A 14,959-nucleotide genomic window follows, 5' to 3' on the forward strand; every position below is an offset into this window, starting at 1 on the left:
AACAGTGTGGAGATGCCTCAAAAAATTAAATATAGAGCTACCCTATGACCCAGCAATTGCACTCCTGGGTGTTTACCCCAAAGACACAGATGTAGTGAAAAGAAGGGCCATATGCATGCCAATGTTCTTAGCAGCAATGTCCACAACAGCCAAACTGTGGAAAGAGCCGAGATGCCCTTCAACAGATGAATGGATAAAGAAGATGTGGTCCATAAATACAATGGAATATTACTCAGCCATCAGAAAGGATGAATACCCAACTTTTACAACAACATGGATGGGACTGGAGGAGATTATGCTAAGTGAAATGAGTCAAGCAGAGAAAGTCAATTATCATCTGGTTTCACTTATTTGTGGAACATAAGGAATAGTATGGAGGACATTAGGGGAAAGGAAAAATTAAGGGGGGGGCTGGAATCAGAAGGCGAGATGAACCACGAGAGTCTATGGACTCTGAGAAACAATCTGATGTTTTTAGAGGGGAGGTGTGTGGGGGGGGGGATGTTTTAGCCCAGTGATGGGTATTATGGAGGGCATGTACTGCATGGAGCACTGGGTGTTATATGAAAACAATGAGTCGTGGATCACTACGTCAAAAACTGGTGGTGTATTGTATGGTGAGTAACATAACATAATAAAATTAAATTTAAAAAAATAAAGTACTATAACTTCCTAATTGGTTTATTTGTCTCTAGTAGGTGCTCCCCCATTTGGACAACAAATTGCCTCTAAAGTAATTTTTCTTGAGCACATCTGATAATGTTGCTTTATTTATTTTTTTTTAATTCTGGGATAATTAACAAGCATTGCTATATTAATTTCAGGAGTACAATATACTTATTCAACAATTCTGTATGTTACTCAGTACTCATCATGATAAGTAAACTGTTGGTAGAACTGTAAAGTAGTGCAGCCTCTGTGGAAAACAGTATGAAGGTTCCTCAACAAATTAAAATTAGAATTACCATATGATCCAATAATTCCACTACTGGTTGTTTAACCAAAGAAAATGAAACTAATTCAAAAAGATATACGCACCCCTATGTTTATTGCAGTATTATTTACAATAGCCAGAATATGAAAGCAACACGTGTCCATCAGTGGTGAATGGATAAAGCTGTGGTATAGGTAAAATAGGTGATAATGTCACTTTAAACTCAAAATCCTCCAATGGTTCTTCCCATTGAATATCGATCCTGGCAATAGTGGAAGTGTTGCTTTCAAAAACACTATAGTATCCCTCACTCTTTCTCTTTCATTATATTTATTTTATTTACTTTTTCTCTCATTACAAAAGTTGTACTTTATCAAAGAAGTAGACATTTTGGAAATATATAACATAAAATGTTAATGTTCTCTCTAGTTTGCCCCACAGTACACACATCACTGTCAATAGTTTAATGTGTATGCCTCTAGAGCAGAATTGTCTATTTGAAATTTTTATGAAATATTCTAGATCTGTACTAATATAATAGCCACTAGCCACATGTGGCCATTGTGTACTCAAAATGTGGCTAATAATACTGAGGAACTGAGTTTTTAAGTTTAATTTTAATGAATTCAAATTTAAATAGCCAGTTGTGGCTAGTGACTACCATTTTGAACAGTGCAGCTCTACAGTTTTCAATATATATACTTAACACATATTGTTACTGCTTTGTAAAAATAGATCATACTGTGCATATAGTTCTGCAACTGACTTTTTATACTTAATGTATAATAAACATTTTTCAGCATAGTTCAGTCAGTACTACCTCATCTTTTCAGTGACATATTCCATTATTTGAATTTATCATAGTCCCCTGCTAATGAGCAATTCAGCCATTCCTAATTTTTCACAAATACAGACATTATTGCATCAGATACCCTTAAACATATATCTTTATAGGTGTGGTTTCTTAGAAGTGGATGTTCTGAGTCCAAGTATGAATATTTCAAACTTTACTAGATGTCAAATTGCCCTCCAACTATGTTGCACCGGTTTCCATTGCCACCAACAATGCCTATTTCTCCACATTGACAACAATGCTTATCATTAATCTTTTTAATCTTTGCCAATATGATAGGTGATGCATTTTATGTCACGCTTTAATTTGCATTTATTTAATTACTAGTGAAATTAAGCGTCTTTTCCTGTCTACCAGTGACTTTTCACTTTATTTAGAACCCTAAGGAAACAGTATATTTGTTACTGTCAGGCCTCTAACACTACTTGAGGTGTCTGACTGATAGTTGAGGACATTTTTTTCCAGCTCTCTCTAACTCTTGTCTTACCCGCAACCCATCTGTCCTAAGGATATCATTTCTCTTCTTTCTACAGCAAAGGTTACTGATTTTCCCATAAATCCATGAACTGTAGGGCCCATGGCAGGTTTTGTATTCCTCTTGCTCCTTACAAAACTCCTACCTCCTTTCAGGTCTATTTTATTTAGCTATATCACTCTATATCTCTCCTAAGTTGCTCTCCCTCCTCTATTAAGGACTTTGAGAGTGGCCTTATTTCCTCTCCATAATGATTCTTTCCCTTATTCCAGGAGATTTGAATGTCCATATTCAACTTATAAAACACTGCACTAATAGTTCTTTGAGCTTTTATGCCCAGTTCTCACACTCTTAATCCAGATAGTCTAGTTCTTCTATCCCATGGAGACCTATACACTTTGTTTTTATTTTGTTATAAAATTTAAGTATAATTATTGTATAGTGTTATATCAGTTTCAGATGTATAATATAATGATTCAACAAGTCTATACATTTCTCAGTGCTCATCGATAAGTATATTCTTAATCTTGTTTATCTATTTCACCCATTTCCCCACCCACCTCCCCTCTGAGAACCACCAGTTTGTTCTCTGTATTTGAGCCTGGGTCTTTTTTGTTGTTGTTTTTCTCCTTTTTCCTTTGTTTGTTCATCTGTTTTGTTTCTTAACTTCCACATATGAGTGAAATCATATGATATTTGTCTTTCTTTGACTGACTTATTTCACTCAGCGTCATACCCTCTAGGTCCATTCATGTTGTTGCAAATGGCAAGATCTCATTCTTTTTTATGGCTAAGTAGTATTCCTGTGTGTGTGTGTGTGTGTGTGTACCACATCTTTATCCATTAATCTATGGATAGACATGGGTTGCTTCCCTATCTTGAACATTGTAAATAATGCCACAATAAACATAGGGATGCATATATCTTTTGAGTTAGTGTTTTGTTTTCTACATTTAACTCCTCATTTTCCACCTTTTTCTACCTTCTTCCCTATCTAATCCAGAACTGATAGTGTAGCACATCCTCCACTTCATTTTGCCCTTTATTCTTCCATACTATCTACCCTGATAAACCCAATTGTTCTCTTCTTTCTCTGCTCTTACATCCTGACTACTAAACATTGCTGCAAAGAAATAAATCCTATTAGCCATGTTATATGGTAGTATCACAGGTTTGTGGTCTATAAATTTGCTGTAGTCTCAGTCTTAAAACCACTTAGCAGTCATTTTATTCATCCTTGGTTGGTTCCCATCCCTGTTTCACCAAGCAGGTATTCCTAATTTATACCTTGTTTTCAAGATTGCTATACCACTGTTACTTTCCTCTCTATAAGCACTTATTCAAATATGTGTTATTCTTCATAGAAAAATCAAGGTTATCTCTCATCTTCTCATTACTGTCCTTGACAACTTTTTTTTTTATATCTTCTTCCTTGCTAAATTAGAGGAAATGGTGCCCTGTGTAAGGCTAATCCTTCTACATGTGTTCTTTTTTGTTTGTTTGTTTTTAAGATTTTATTTATCTATTTGACAGAGAGAGATGCAGTGAGAGAGGGAACACAAGCAGGGGAAGTGGGAGAGGGAGAAGCAGGCTTCCCACAGAGCAGGGAGCCTGATGCGGGGCTTGATCCTAAGACCCTGGGATCACGACCTGAGCTAAAGGCAGACACTTAATGACTGAGTGACCTAGGCGCCCCCATTCTATGTGTGCTCTAAATCCCATCCCCTTCTTCTTCAAGGAATCTCTTTCTCCTGTGTTTTCAATCTGTTACTTTTTTTAATTAACATATAATGTATTATTTGTTTCAGGGGTACAGGTCTGTGATTCATCAGTCTTACACAATTCACAGCAGTCACCATAGTACAACCCTCCCCAATGTCCATCACCCAGGTATCTCATGCCTTCAAGCTCCCTCCACTCCAGCAACCCTCAGTTTGTTTAGTGAGATTAAGAGTCTTTTATGATTTGTCTCCATCTCTGGTTTTGTCTTGTTTCATTTTACCCTCCCTTACCTATGATCCACTGTCTTGTTTCTTAAATTCCTCATATTAGTGAGATCATATGATACTTCTCTTTCTCTGACTGACTTACTTCACTTAGCATAGTACCCTCTAGTTCCATCCATGTCGTTGCAAATGGCAAGATTTCATTTCTTTGATGGCTGCATAATATTCCATTGTGTGTATATATATATAGCACATATATTTTTTTAAGATTTTATTTATTTATTTGAGAGAGAGAGAATGAGAGAGCACATAAGAGGGGGGAGGGTCAGAGGCTCCCAAGCAGGGAGCCCGATGCGGGACTCGCCAAGCAGGGAGCCCGATGTGGGACTTGATCCCGGGACTCCAGGATCATGACCTGAGCCGAAGGCAGTCGCTTAACCAACTGTGCGACCCAGGCGCCCAATATATAGCACATCTTTATCCATTCATCTGTTGATGGACATCTAGGCTCTTTCCATAGTTTGGCTACTGTGGACAGTGCTACTATAAACATTGGGGTGCACATGCCCCTTCAGATCACTACATTTGTATCATTGTATCAGTAGTGCAATTGCTGGGTCCTAGGGTAGCTCTATTTTCAAAATTTTGAGGAACCTCCATACTGTTTTCCAGAATGACTGCACCAGCTTACATTCCCACCAACAGTTTAGGAGGGTTCCCCTTTCTCCACATCCTTGCCAACATCTTTTGTTTCCTGACTTGTTAATTTTAGCCGTTCTGACTAGTGTGAGGTGGTATCTCATTGAGGTTTTTTTTTTTAATTTAATTTTATTATGTTATGGTAGTCACCATACAATATATCATTCATTTTTGATGTACTGATCCACAATTCATTGTTTTCATATAACACCCAGTGCTCCATGCAGTACGTGCCCTCCTTAATTCCCATCACTGAGCTAACCTATCCGCCCACCATCCTCCCATCTAAAACCCTCAGTTTGTTTCTCGGAGTCCATAGTCTCTCATGGTTTGTCTCTCCCTCCGATTATCCCCCCCTTCATTTTTCCCTTCCTTCTTATGTCCTCCATGCTATTCCTTATGTTCTGCGAGTCTCTGCCCTGTCCCCAGCGCAGGAGGCTTTCACACACTGGCTCTGTAGGATCCTGATGGCTCAGCTCCATCCTCCTTCCACTAATCTTCTGATATGTGGCCACGGAATCACGGCTCCACGCTTCATACCTTGATATGCGATATTCTGTTTGTAGAGATCCAGATATATCTTCTTAAATCTCAGGCTGATTTCGTGGGTGTTCAGAGTTGTCTGATAGATATCCAGCTCAATTATGGGGACTCGTTGGAATAGGGACCCCTACTCCTCCACCATCTTTTCAGCACTCTCCTCATTGAGGTTTTGATTTATATTTCCCTGATGCCAAGTGATATGGAACACTTTATCATGTGTTCATCACTTGCAGAAATGTCCGTTCATGTCTTCTGCCCATTTCTTGATTGGATTATTTTTTCTTTGGGTTTTGAGTTTGATAGGTTCTTTATAGATTTTAGATACTAGCCCTTTATCTGATATGTCATTTGTAATATCTTCTCCTATTTTGGTTTTGTTGACTGTTTCCTTTGCTGTACAAAAGCTTTGTATCTTGATGAAGTCCCAATAGTTCATTTTTGCCCTTGCTTCCCTTGCCTTTGGCGTTGTTTCTAGGAAGAAGTTGCTGCGGCTGAGGTCGAAGAGATTGCTGCCTGTGTTCTCAGGATTTTGATGGATTCCTGTCTCATATTGAGTTCTTTCATCCATTTTGAGTCTATTTTTGTGTGTGATGTAAGGAAATGGTCTCATTGGTCTCAATGGTTTCATTCTTCTGCTTGTGGCTGTCCAATTTTCCCAACACCATTTGTCTTTTTTCCATTGGACACTCTTTCCTGCTTTGTCAAAGATTAGTTGACCATAGAGTTGAGGGTCTGTTTCTAGATTCTCTATTCTGTTCCTTTGATCTATGTGTCTGTTTTTGTGTCAGTACCACACTGTCTTGATTACAGCTTTGTATTAGAGCATGAAGTCGAATTGTGATGCCACCAGCTTTGCCTTTCTTTTTCAACATTCCTCTGGCTATTCAGGATCTTTTCTTGTTCCATACAAATTTTAGGATCATTTGTTCCATTTCTTTGAAAAAAGTTGATGGTATTTTTATAGGGATTGTATTAAATATGTGGATTGCTCTAGGTAGCATAGACATTGTCACAATATTTGTTCTTCCAATCCATGAGCCCGGAATGTTTTTCCATTTCTTTGTGTCTTCCTCAATTTCTTTCATGAGTATTCTATAGTTTTCTGAGTACAGATTCTTTGCCTCTTTGGTTAGATTTATTCCTAGGTATCTTATGGTTTTGGGTGCAGTTGTAAATGGGATCGACTCCTTAATTTCTCTTTCTTCTGTCCTGTTGATAGTGTATAGGAATGCCACTGATTTCTGTGCATTGATTTTATATCCTGCCACTTGACTGAATTCCTGTATGAGTTCTAGAAGTTTTGGGATGGAGTCTTTTGGGTTTTCCACATAAAGAATCATATCATCTGCAAACAGTGAGAGTTGACTTCTTCTTTGCTAATTCGGATGTCTTTTATTTCTTTTTGTTTTCTGATTGCTGAGGCTAGGACTTCTAGTACTATGTTGAATTGCAGTGATGATAGTGGACATCTCTGCTGTGTTCCTGACCTTAGGGGAAAAGCTCTCAGTTTTTCCCCATAGAGAATGATATTCGCTGTGGGTTTTTCATAGATGGCTTTTATGATATTGAAGTATGTACCCTCTATTCCTATACTGAATGGTTTTAATCAAGAAAAGATGGTGTGGGCGCCTGGGTGGCTCAGTCGTTAAGCATCTGCCTTCGGCTCAGGTCATGGTCCCAGGGTCCTGGGATCGAGCCCCGCATCGGTCTCCCTGCTCAGCAGGAAGCCTGCTTCTCCCTCTCCCACTCCCCCTGTCAAATAAACAAATAAAATCTTAAAAAAAAAAAGATGGTGTACTTTGTCAGATGATTTTACTGCATCTATTGAGAGGATCAGATGGTTCTTGTCCTTTCTTTTATTAAGGTATTGTATCATATTGATTGATCTGTGGATGTTGAACCAATCTTGCAGCCCAGGAATAATTCCTACTTGGTCATGGTAAATAATCCTTTTAATGTACTGTTGGATCCTATTAGCTAGTATTTTGGTGAGAATTTTTGCATCCATGTTCATCAGGGATATTGGTCTGTAGTTCTCCTTTTTCATAGGGTCTTTGTCTGGTTTTGGCATCAAGGTAATGCTGGCCTCATAAAATGAGTTTGGAAGTTTTTCTTCCATTTCTATTTTTTGGAACAGTTTCAGAAGAATTGGTGTTAATTCGTCTTTCAATGTTTGGTAGAATTCCCCTGGGAAGACATCTGGCCCTGTGCTCTTGCTCGTTTGGAGATTTTTGATTACTGGTTCAATTTCCTTACTGCTTATGGCTCTCTTCAGTTTTTCTATTTCTTCCTGGTTCAGTTTTGGTAGTTTTACTTCTCTAGGAGTGCATCCATCTCTTCCAGATTATCTAATTTGCTGGCATATAGTTGCTCATAATATGTTCTTATAATTGTATTTCTTTGGTGTTGGTTGTGATCTCTCCTCTTTCATTCATGGTTTTATTTATTTGGGTCCTTCTTTTCTTCTTGATAAGTCTGGCCAGGGGGTTATCAATCTTATTAATTGTCTCAAAGAATCAGGTCCTAGTTTTGTTGATCTATTCTACTCTTCTTTTGCTTTCTATTTCATTGATTTTTGCTCTGATCTTTATTATTTCTCTTGTCCTGCTGGGTTTAGGCTTTATTTGCTCTTCTTTCTCCAGCTCCTTTAGGTGTAGGGTTAGGTTGTGTACTTGAGACCTTTCGTGTTTCTGAGAAAGGCTTGTATTGCTATATACTTTCCACTTAGGACCGTCTTTGCTGCATCCCAATGATTTTGAACAGTTGTGTTTTCATTTTCATTTGTTTCCATGAATTTTTTTAATTCTTCTTTAATTTCTTGGTTGACCCATTCATTCTTTAGTAAGATGCTCTTTAGCCTCCATGTATTTGAGTTCTTTCCAACTTTCCTCTTGTGATTGAGTTCTAGTTTCAAAGCACTGTGGTCTGAAAGTATGCAGGGAATGATCCCAATCTTTTGGTACCATTTGAGACCTGATTTTTGACCCAGGATGTGATCTATTCTGGATAATGTTCTATGGGCACTAGAGAAGAATTTGTATTCTGTTGCTTTGGGACGGAATGTTCTGAATATATCTGTGAAGTCCATCTCGTCCAGTGTGTCATTTAAAGCCTTTATTTCCTTGTTGATCTTTTGCTTAGATGATCTGTCCATTTCAGTGAGGGGGGTATTAAAGTCCCCTACTATTATTGTGTTATTGTTGATGTGTTTCTTTGATTTTGTTATTAATTGGCTTATATAATTGGCTGCTCCCATGTTAGGGGCATAGATATTTAAAATTGTTAGATCTTCTTGTTGGAGAGACCCTTTAAGTATGATGCAGTGTCTTTCCTCATCTCTTATTATTGTCTTTGGTTTAACGTCTAATTTGTCTGATGTTAAGGATTGCCATCCCAGCTTTCTTTTGATGTCCTTTAGCATGGTAAATGGTTTTCCACCCCCTCACTTTAAATCTGGAGGTGTCTTTGGTTCTAAAATGAGTCTCTTGCAGACAGCATATCAATGGGTCTTGTTTTTTTATCCAGTCTGATACTCTGTGTCTTTTGATTGGGGCGTTTAGCCCATTTACAATCAGGGTAACTATTGAAAGATATGAATTTAGTGCTTTTGTATTGCCTGTAAGATGACTGTTACTGTTTATTATCTCTGTTTCTTTCTAGTCTATGTTACTTTTAGGCTCCTTCCTTGCTTAGAGAACCCCTTTCAATATTTCTTGTAGGGCTCGTTTGGTCTTCGTTCAATCTGTTACTTTTGAATGGCATCATCCCTCAGAAATATGTGCAAATACTCCCTCATTTCTAAAGAAAAATAACTTTTCTTATCCTCTTATATCTATTCTCTTTCCTCTTGGTTAGAGCTTTCTTTAAAGCAGTTAGCCTTCCCTGTTAGCACTTTCTCACTTCCCTTCACTCATCAGTTCACTGTTATCTGATTTCCATATCATTACTACTGCTCTTGCTGAGATCACTAATGACCCCTGACTTGTCAAATCTAAGGTTCACTCTTTAATCTTTGTTTTATTTTCACCTCTCTGGTGCATTGGACATTGTTAACTCCTCTTTGAAACATTTTTATACTCCTGACTTTAATCCAGCTACTCCTTCTGCATTCTCTTTCTACCCTTCAGGCTGCTTTTTCACAGGTGACTCTTGTAATAGCCCCCCTTCCTCTACTTTGCCTTTACAAGTCACTGCTTTTTCAGATTTTTCCTTTCTCACTTTGGTCTCTGCCAGGACAGCACCAGCTGTGCACACAGTTTCTACTACCACCTCTATTCATATAGTAATCAAATCTTCATGGTGGCCTAGTTTCTTCCCTCTCTGAACTTCAGACCCACATACGTAATCATTTCCTGGACCCTCCATTGGGTATCCCTCAACTATCTCAGTCTCACAGTAACAAAAACTGAAATCTTAACTACTCCTAACACCAACTAAAACTTATTTCTTCTTCTGTGTTCACTATTCAGACAAATGGTCCAGTCATCTACCTAGTTTCTAAGCCACACATTTCAGTGTCATCCTTGTCTATTCCTTCTCCTTCATACCATATTCATTTTCTCACTATGTCCTGTTAAATTTTCATTCTTAACATCCCTCCTCCTTTTTAGCTCCACTGCCCCTACCTTAGTGCAGGCCCTCATTGCCTTTTGCAATTTTAGTAGCTCTCTAAGTAATCTTCCTATTTCCAAACTCATATCCTCTCAATCCATTCTTAGAGCCACCACAGTGAGCATATATGATCCACAGCAGTCTTGTGCTTTGAACACTTTAATGGCTACCTGTTGCCACCAGATAAAATGCACACTTATCAGTCTGACCCTTTTCTTCCTGGTCAGGCTGTCTCTCCTCACTCCCTCATTCCAACCATTACCTAGCTACTTAAGAGTTCCTCACTGAGGAGGGGGTAGGATGGTGGAGGAGTAGGGGACTCCATTTCACATGGTCCCTTGAATTTACCTGGATATCTACCAAACCATTCTGAACACCCACATCATCACCCTGAGATGTAAGAATATATATCTGTATCTCTACAACCAGAAAAACACCACCTATCCTGAGGTAAGAAGGGAGGAGTTGTGAATCTGTGGGCAGATATCTGAAGATAAGCAGAACGGGGAAGGAGCTTCCATAAGATGGCCTCTGGAAAGTGATACAACACCAGAGTGCAGAAGTGTCCTGCGCTGGGTGACTGGGTGATAATTTGCAGAGTGGTATTGGTGGGCCTGGAAGTGCTTTATAACAGCGTTCAAACGGGATCCAGGAGCTGTGGGGGTGTACGTGTGAACCTGGGACCCCTGGCGATTTTAGAAGCACAAAGGGCAGAGACAAGCAGTTCTCCTGGTCAACCCCTGAAAAGGTCACTAGAGGCATACACCAATCACAGGAGGCTGCGGTTTTCAGTGACACTTACAGAAATGGAGACTGTATGTTCTGAAGGGTTCAGAGAAGAGCAGACTGTGATTTCTCTACTCTGGGACAGAGGTCTAGGTGTGGACATCTTTTTCGCTCTGACACTCAGAAAAGGCTCAGAAAGCGGCCAGAGAACAAAATCTCAAAAAACCAGTTTCCACAGAGCTGAGCCCCTTCACAGAGGGCAGAGCAACTCCACCTAAGCAACGTTGAATGAGAAACAACACGGCAGGTACCACCCCCAGAAGACAAGCTGGAAGAACAAGAGGATGAGAACACTAGGGTCCCCATAAAACTGTAAAACCCCAACACCAGGGGAAAATAGTATATTGACCTCCAGGCATTGCCTCACAGCTTGTGTATTTTTCAGATACAACTCTTTTTTCTTTCTTTTTTTTGTTTTATTCTTTCTCTTAGATTTCTTCTCTGTTTTTTCTTTTAACCTTTTTTCTAATTTCAACTAGATGTTTAACATAACATATTCCATAGTAGCTTTTTAACTTGCACTTTTTCACACCTATATTTTTATATAGATAGAAGCTTCAATGTAGTCCTTTTTGCCCTATTCAATATTACCATTATATATATCCCCGTTTTATTTTCCCTATAGCTCTGGAAAGTAGTATCCTCTAACAAACAGATCAAAATACACCTAGGAAGAACTGAAACACTCTACCTGGCCAACACTGAGAGATTATAGCCTCCCCTCCACTCACCCCACTTTCTTTTTAATTTTCAAATTCTTTTCAATTTTTTAACTTCATAAATTTTATTCTTGGGTTTCATTTTGCCTTTGATTTTTCAATGGTGACTTCTGGCGGCTCCAGATTGTCCCAGGGTGCATCTTGCCAGGATCATGGTTGATATTTTGGAATCTGTACAGTCCCTCAGCCACCTCTCAACAGAATGAAAAGGAGGAGGAACTCCCAACAAAGAAAAGAACCAAAGACAGTGGCCTCTCCTGCAGACCTAATGGATATAGATATAAGCAAGATGTCAGAGATAGACTTCAGGGTGCCAGTTATGAAGTCAATAGCTAGGCTTGAGAAAACCATTAGCAGCAATATAGAATCTCTAAGGGCAGAAATGAGAGCTAATCAGGCTTAACTTAAAAATGCTATGAATGAGATGCAGTCTAAACTGAATACTCTAACAGCTAGGGTAAATAAGGCAGAAGAACAAATTAGTGATTTGGAAGATAAGCTGATAGGAAGAAAGAGGAAGAGGGCTGGAACAAACAGCTCAAAATCCATGAGAACAGACTTAGATTAATGATGCCATGAAACGTTCCAATGTTAGAATTACTGGGATCCCTGAGGGGGTGGAGAGAGAGACACAGAGGTCTAGAAGGCATATTTGAGCAAATTGTAGCTGAGAACTTCCCTAACCTGGGGACGAAAACAAGCATTCGTGTCCAAGAGGTAAAGAGGACCCCTCCCAAGATCAAGGAGAAGAGACCAATACCCTGCCATATAATAGTAAAATTCGTGTCCAAGAGGTAAAGAGGACCCCTCCCAAGATCAAGGAGAAGAGACCAATGCCCTGCCATATAATAGTAAAACTCGCAAATCCTAGAACCAAGGAAAACTCGCAAATCTCAAGAACCATCTTGAGAGGAGCAGGGGGGAAGAGATTCTTACATACAGAGGGAGGAACATCAGAATAATGTCAGACCTGTCCACAGAGACTTGGCAAGCCAGAAAGGGCTGGCAAGACACTCAGGGCATTAAATGAGAAGAAACATGCATCCAAGAATACTTTATCCGGGAAGGCTATCATTCAGAATGGATGGAGAGATTAAAGAGCTTCCAGGACTGGCAGAAACTGAAAGAATATGTAATCACCAAGCCAGCCCTTCAAGAAATACTAAGGGAAATTTTATAAAAGAAGAAAGACCCCACGAGTAATATAGACCAGAAATTTACAGAGACAATCCATAGAAGGAAGGACTGTACAGACAATAGGATGATAATAAATACATATCTTTCAGTAGTTACTCTCAATGTGAGCAGCCTAAATGCTCCCATGAAATGGCACAGGATTGCAGATTGGATATAAAGACAGGACCCATCCATATGCTGTCTACAAGAGACTCATTTTGAACCTAAAGACACCTCCAGACTGAAAGTCAGGGCATAGAAAACCATTTTTCATGGCAACAGACCTCAAAAGAAAGTGGGTAGCAATTCATATATCAGACAAATTAGAATTTAAAGCAGACTGTATTAAAGGATGCAGAGGGACACTGTATCATACTTAAAGAGTCTATCCAACAAGAATATCTAACAACTGTAAATACCTATGCTCCCAACATGGAAGCAGCCAACTACATAAGCAAGCTGCTAACCAAAATAAAGAATCAGATTGACAATAATACATTAACAGTAGGAAATTTTAACACTCCACTCTCAGCATTGGATGTTTCATCAAGCAGAAGATCAAAAAGAAACTAGAGCTTTGAATTACACATTGGACCAGATGGACTTTGTAGATATATACAGAACATTTCACCCTAAAACAACAAAATACTCATTCCTCTTGGCTGGACAAGGAGCTTTCTCCAGAATAGACCCCATACTTAGTCACAGATCAGGTCTCAGCCAATACCAAAAGACTGAGTTTATTCCCTGCATGTAATCAGACCCCAATGCCTTGAAACTGGAACCGAATCACAAGAAAAAGTTTTGAAGGAATTCAAACACTTGGAAGTTAAAGAGCATCCTGCTAAAGAATGTCAATCAGGAAATTAAAGAAGAACTTAAACTTTAGTTGTCTCCTCTTCTTTGATTATTTTACAGTTTTATTGTACCTGGTATGTACTTTTATTGTTTCATTATCATTGGTTTATAGTCATTCATTTAAGTGTTTCTCTCTTTTGTGTCCCCAGTGTACACTTTAGTGCTTTTTGTATAGTATTTGTTGGCTATGTAGTTAGATGAATGAGTGAATAAATTAATTTCCTTCTTCCTTACCCGAACAAAATCCTACTCTTTTTTAAAGCTCAAGTTTGCTGGCTCCTACAAAAGGATATGGCTATTACACATTACTCTGTAGCAGCATTTTTCTATTTTGTATTTGTATTTATTAATTTACTTTTGGCTACCCTGACTTGTATGTGAAGTCCTTGAAATCAGAAACTGAGTCTTATTTTTGTGTCTCTAATAGCCAGCACGTACCTGGCATAGAGGAATATATAATTAAGTATTAGAATCAATACATAAATAATCAATGCCTATCACTGCTAAAATAGTCCAAGTTGAGTAACTGTCCATATCTTTTACATCATTCTGATTTAAAACAGGCAAAACTCTCAATCTTAAATTAGAAGAATTTATGTTAGTAAAGACTCCATAGGAAATCATTGTCAGATCTAGAACTGGAATACATAACTGTCTTATCTATGTTTTTGAGCATGATTCTCCTTCTTGCCTACTCATCTGGGAATTGATCCTTCCTTAGAAGTTTTGTGAATTTATAACTCTGTCTTTCTTGTTTACCCTGCATCATGTGTTGGCTTTGATTTTCTTTCCCTGTTAGGTTAACTCTCCTTCTGTTGCACTACCATATTTCCTTTTTCATTCCCTATAGAGGATACCAGTAGTATGAGAAGTAATTAATGTAGCCCAGTAAGACCAGGTTCTCTGTGCTGTGGAATGGTATTTGGCAACCCTATTTATTAGTCCAGAATGCTATGCAAAAGTTGTTTGTGCTACTTTTGCCTCTTATATTCACAGGCAGTGAAGATAGAAAAGGCCAAAGTCTTAGTCCATTGTTCTCTTGGGTGGGACCACACACCACAAGTCTGGTCTGTGACCAGCATCCTCCTAGATCCATTTTGCAGAACATTCAAAGGACTCATGGTAATAGAGCAATTGTATTTTATTTCGCATTAGTGACAGATTGTGAATAATTCAAAAAGAACTCTCAACCAATTTGTTTTCTACAAGCAGAAGCTTCAAAGCTACAAAAATTGCTGTTTTTCAATTTATTTATTTTTTTTTAAATATTTTTATTTTGTTATGTTAGTCACCATACAATACATCATTTGTTTTTGATGTAGTGTTTTTCAATTTAGCTTCATTCCACTAAATAGGCAT

The 14,959-nt window shown here is 38.5% G+C and overlaps 1 protein-coding gene across 1 annotated transcript in view; it reads left to right on the forward strand.

Annotated features, from left to right (window-relative positions):
- Positions 1-14,959, forward strand: part of MTMR8 (myotubularin related protein 8) — a 228,838-nt gene that overhangs the window by 130,111 nt on the left and 83,768 nt on the right. Inside the window, 1 exon segment of the mRNA XM_035004437.1 lies at positions 14,597-14,724. Coding sequence (XP_034860328.1) covers positions 14,597-14,724 — 128 coding nt within the window.

This window comes from Mirounga leonina, unplaced genomic scaffold (genome assembly GCF_011800145.1).
Source record: "Mirounga leonina isolate KUSES-001 unplaced genomic scaffold, KU_Mleo_1.0 Mir_101097, whole genome shotgun sequence".
Taxonomy (NCBI): domain Eukaryota; kingdom Metazoa; phylum Chordata; class Mammalia; order Carnivora; family Phocidae; genus Mirounga; species Mirounga leonina.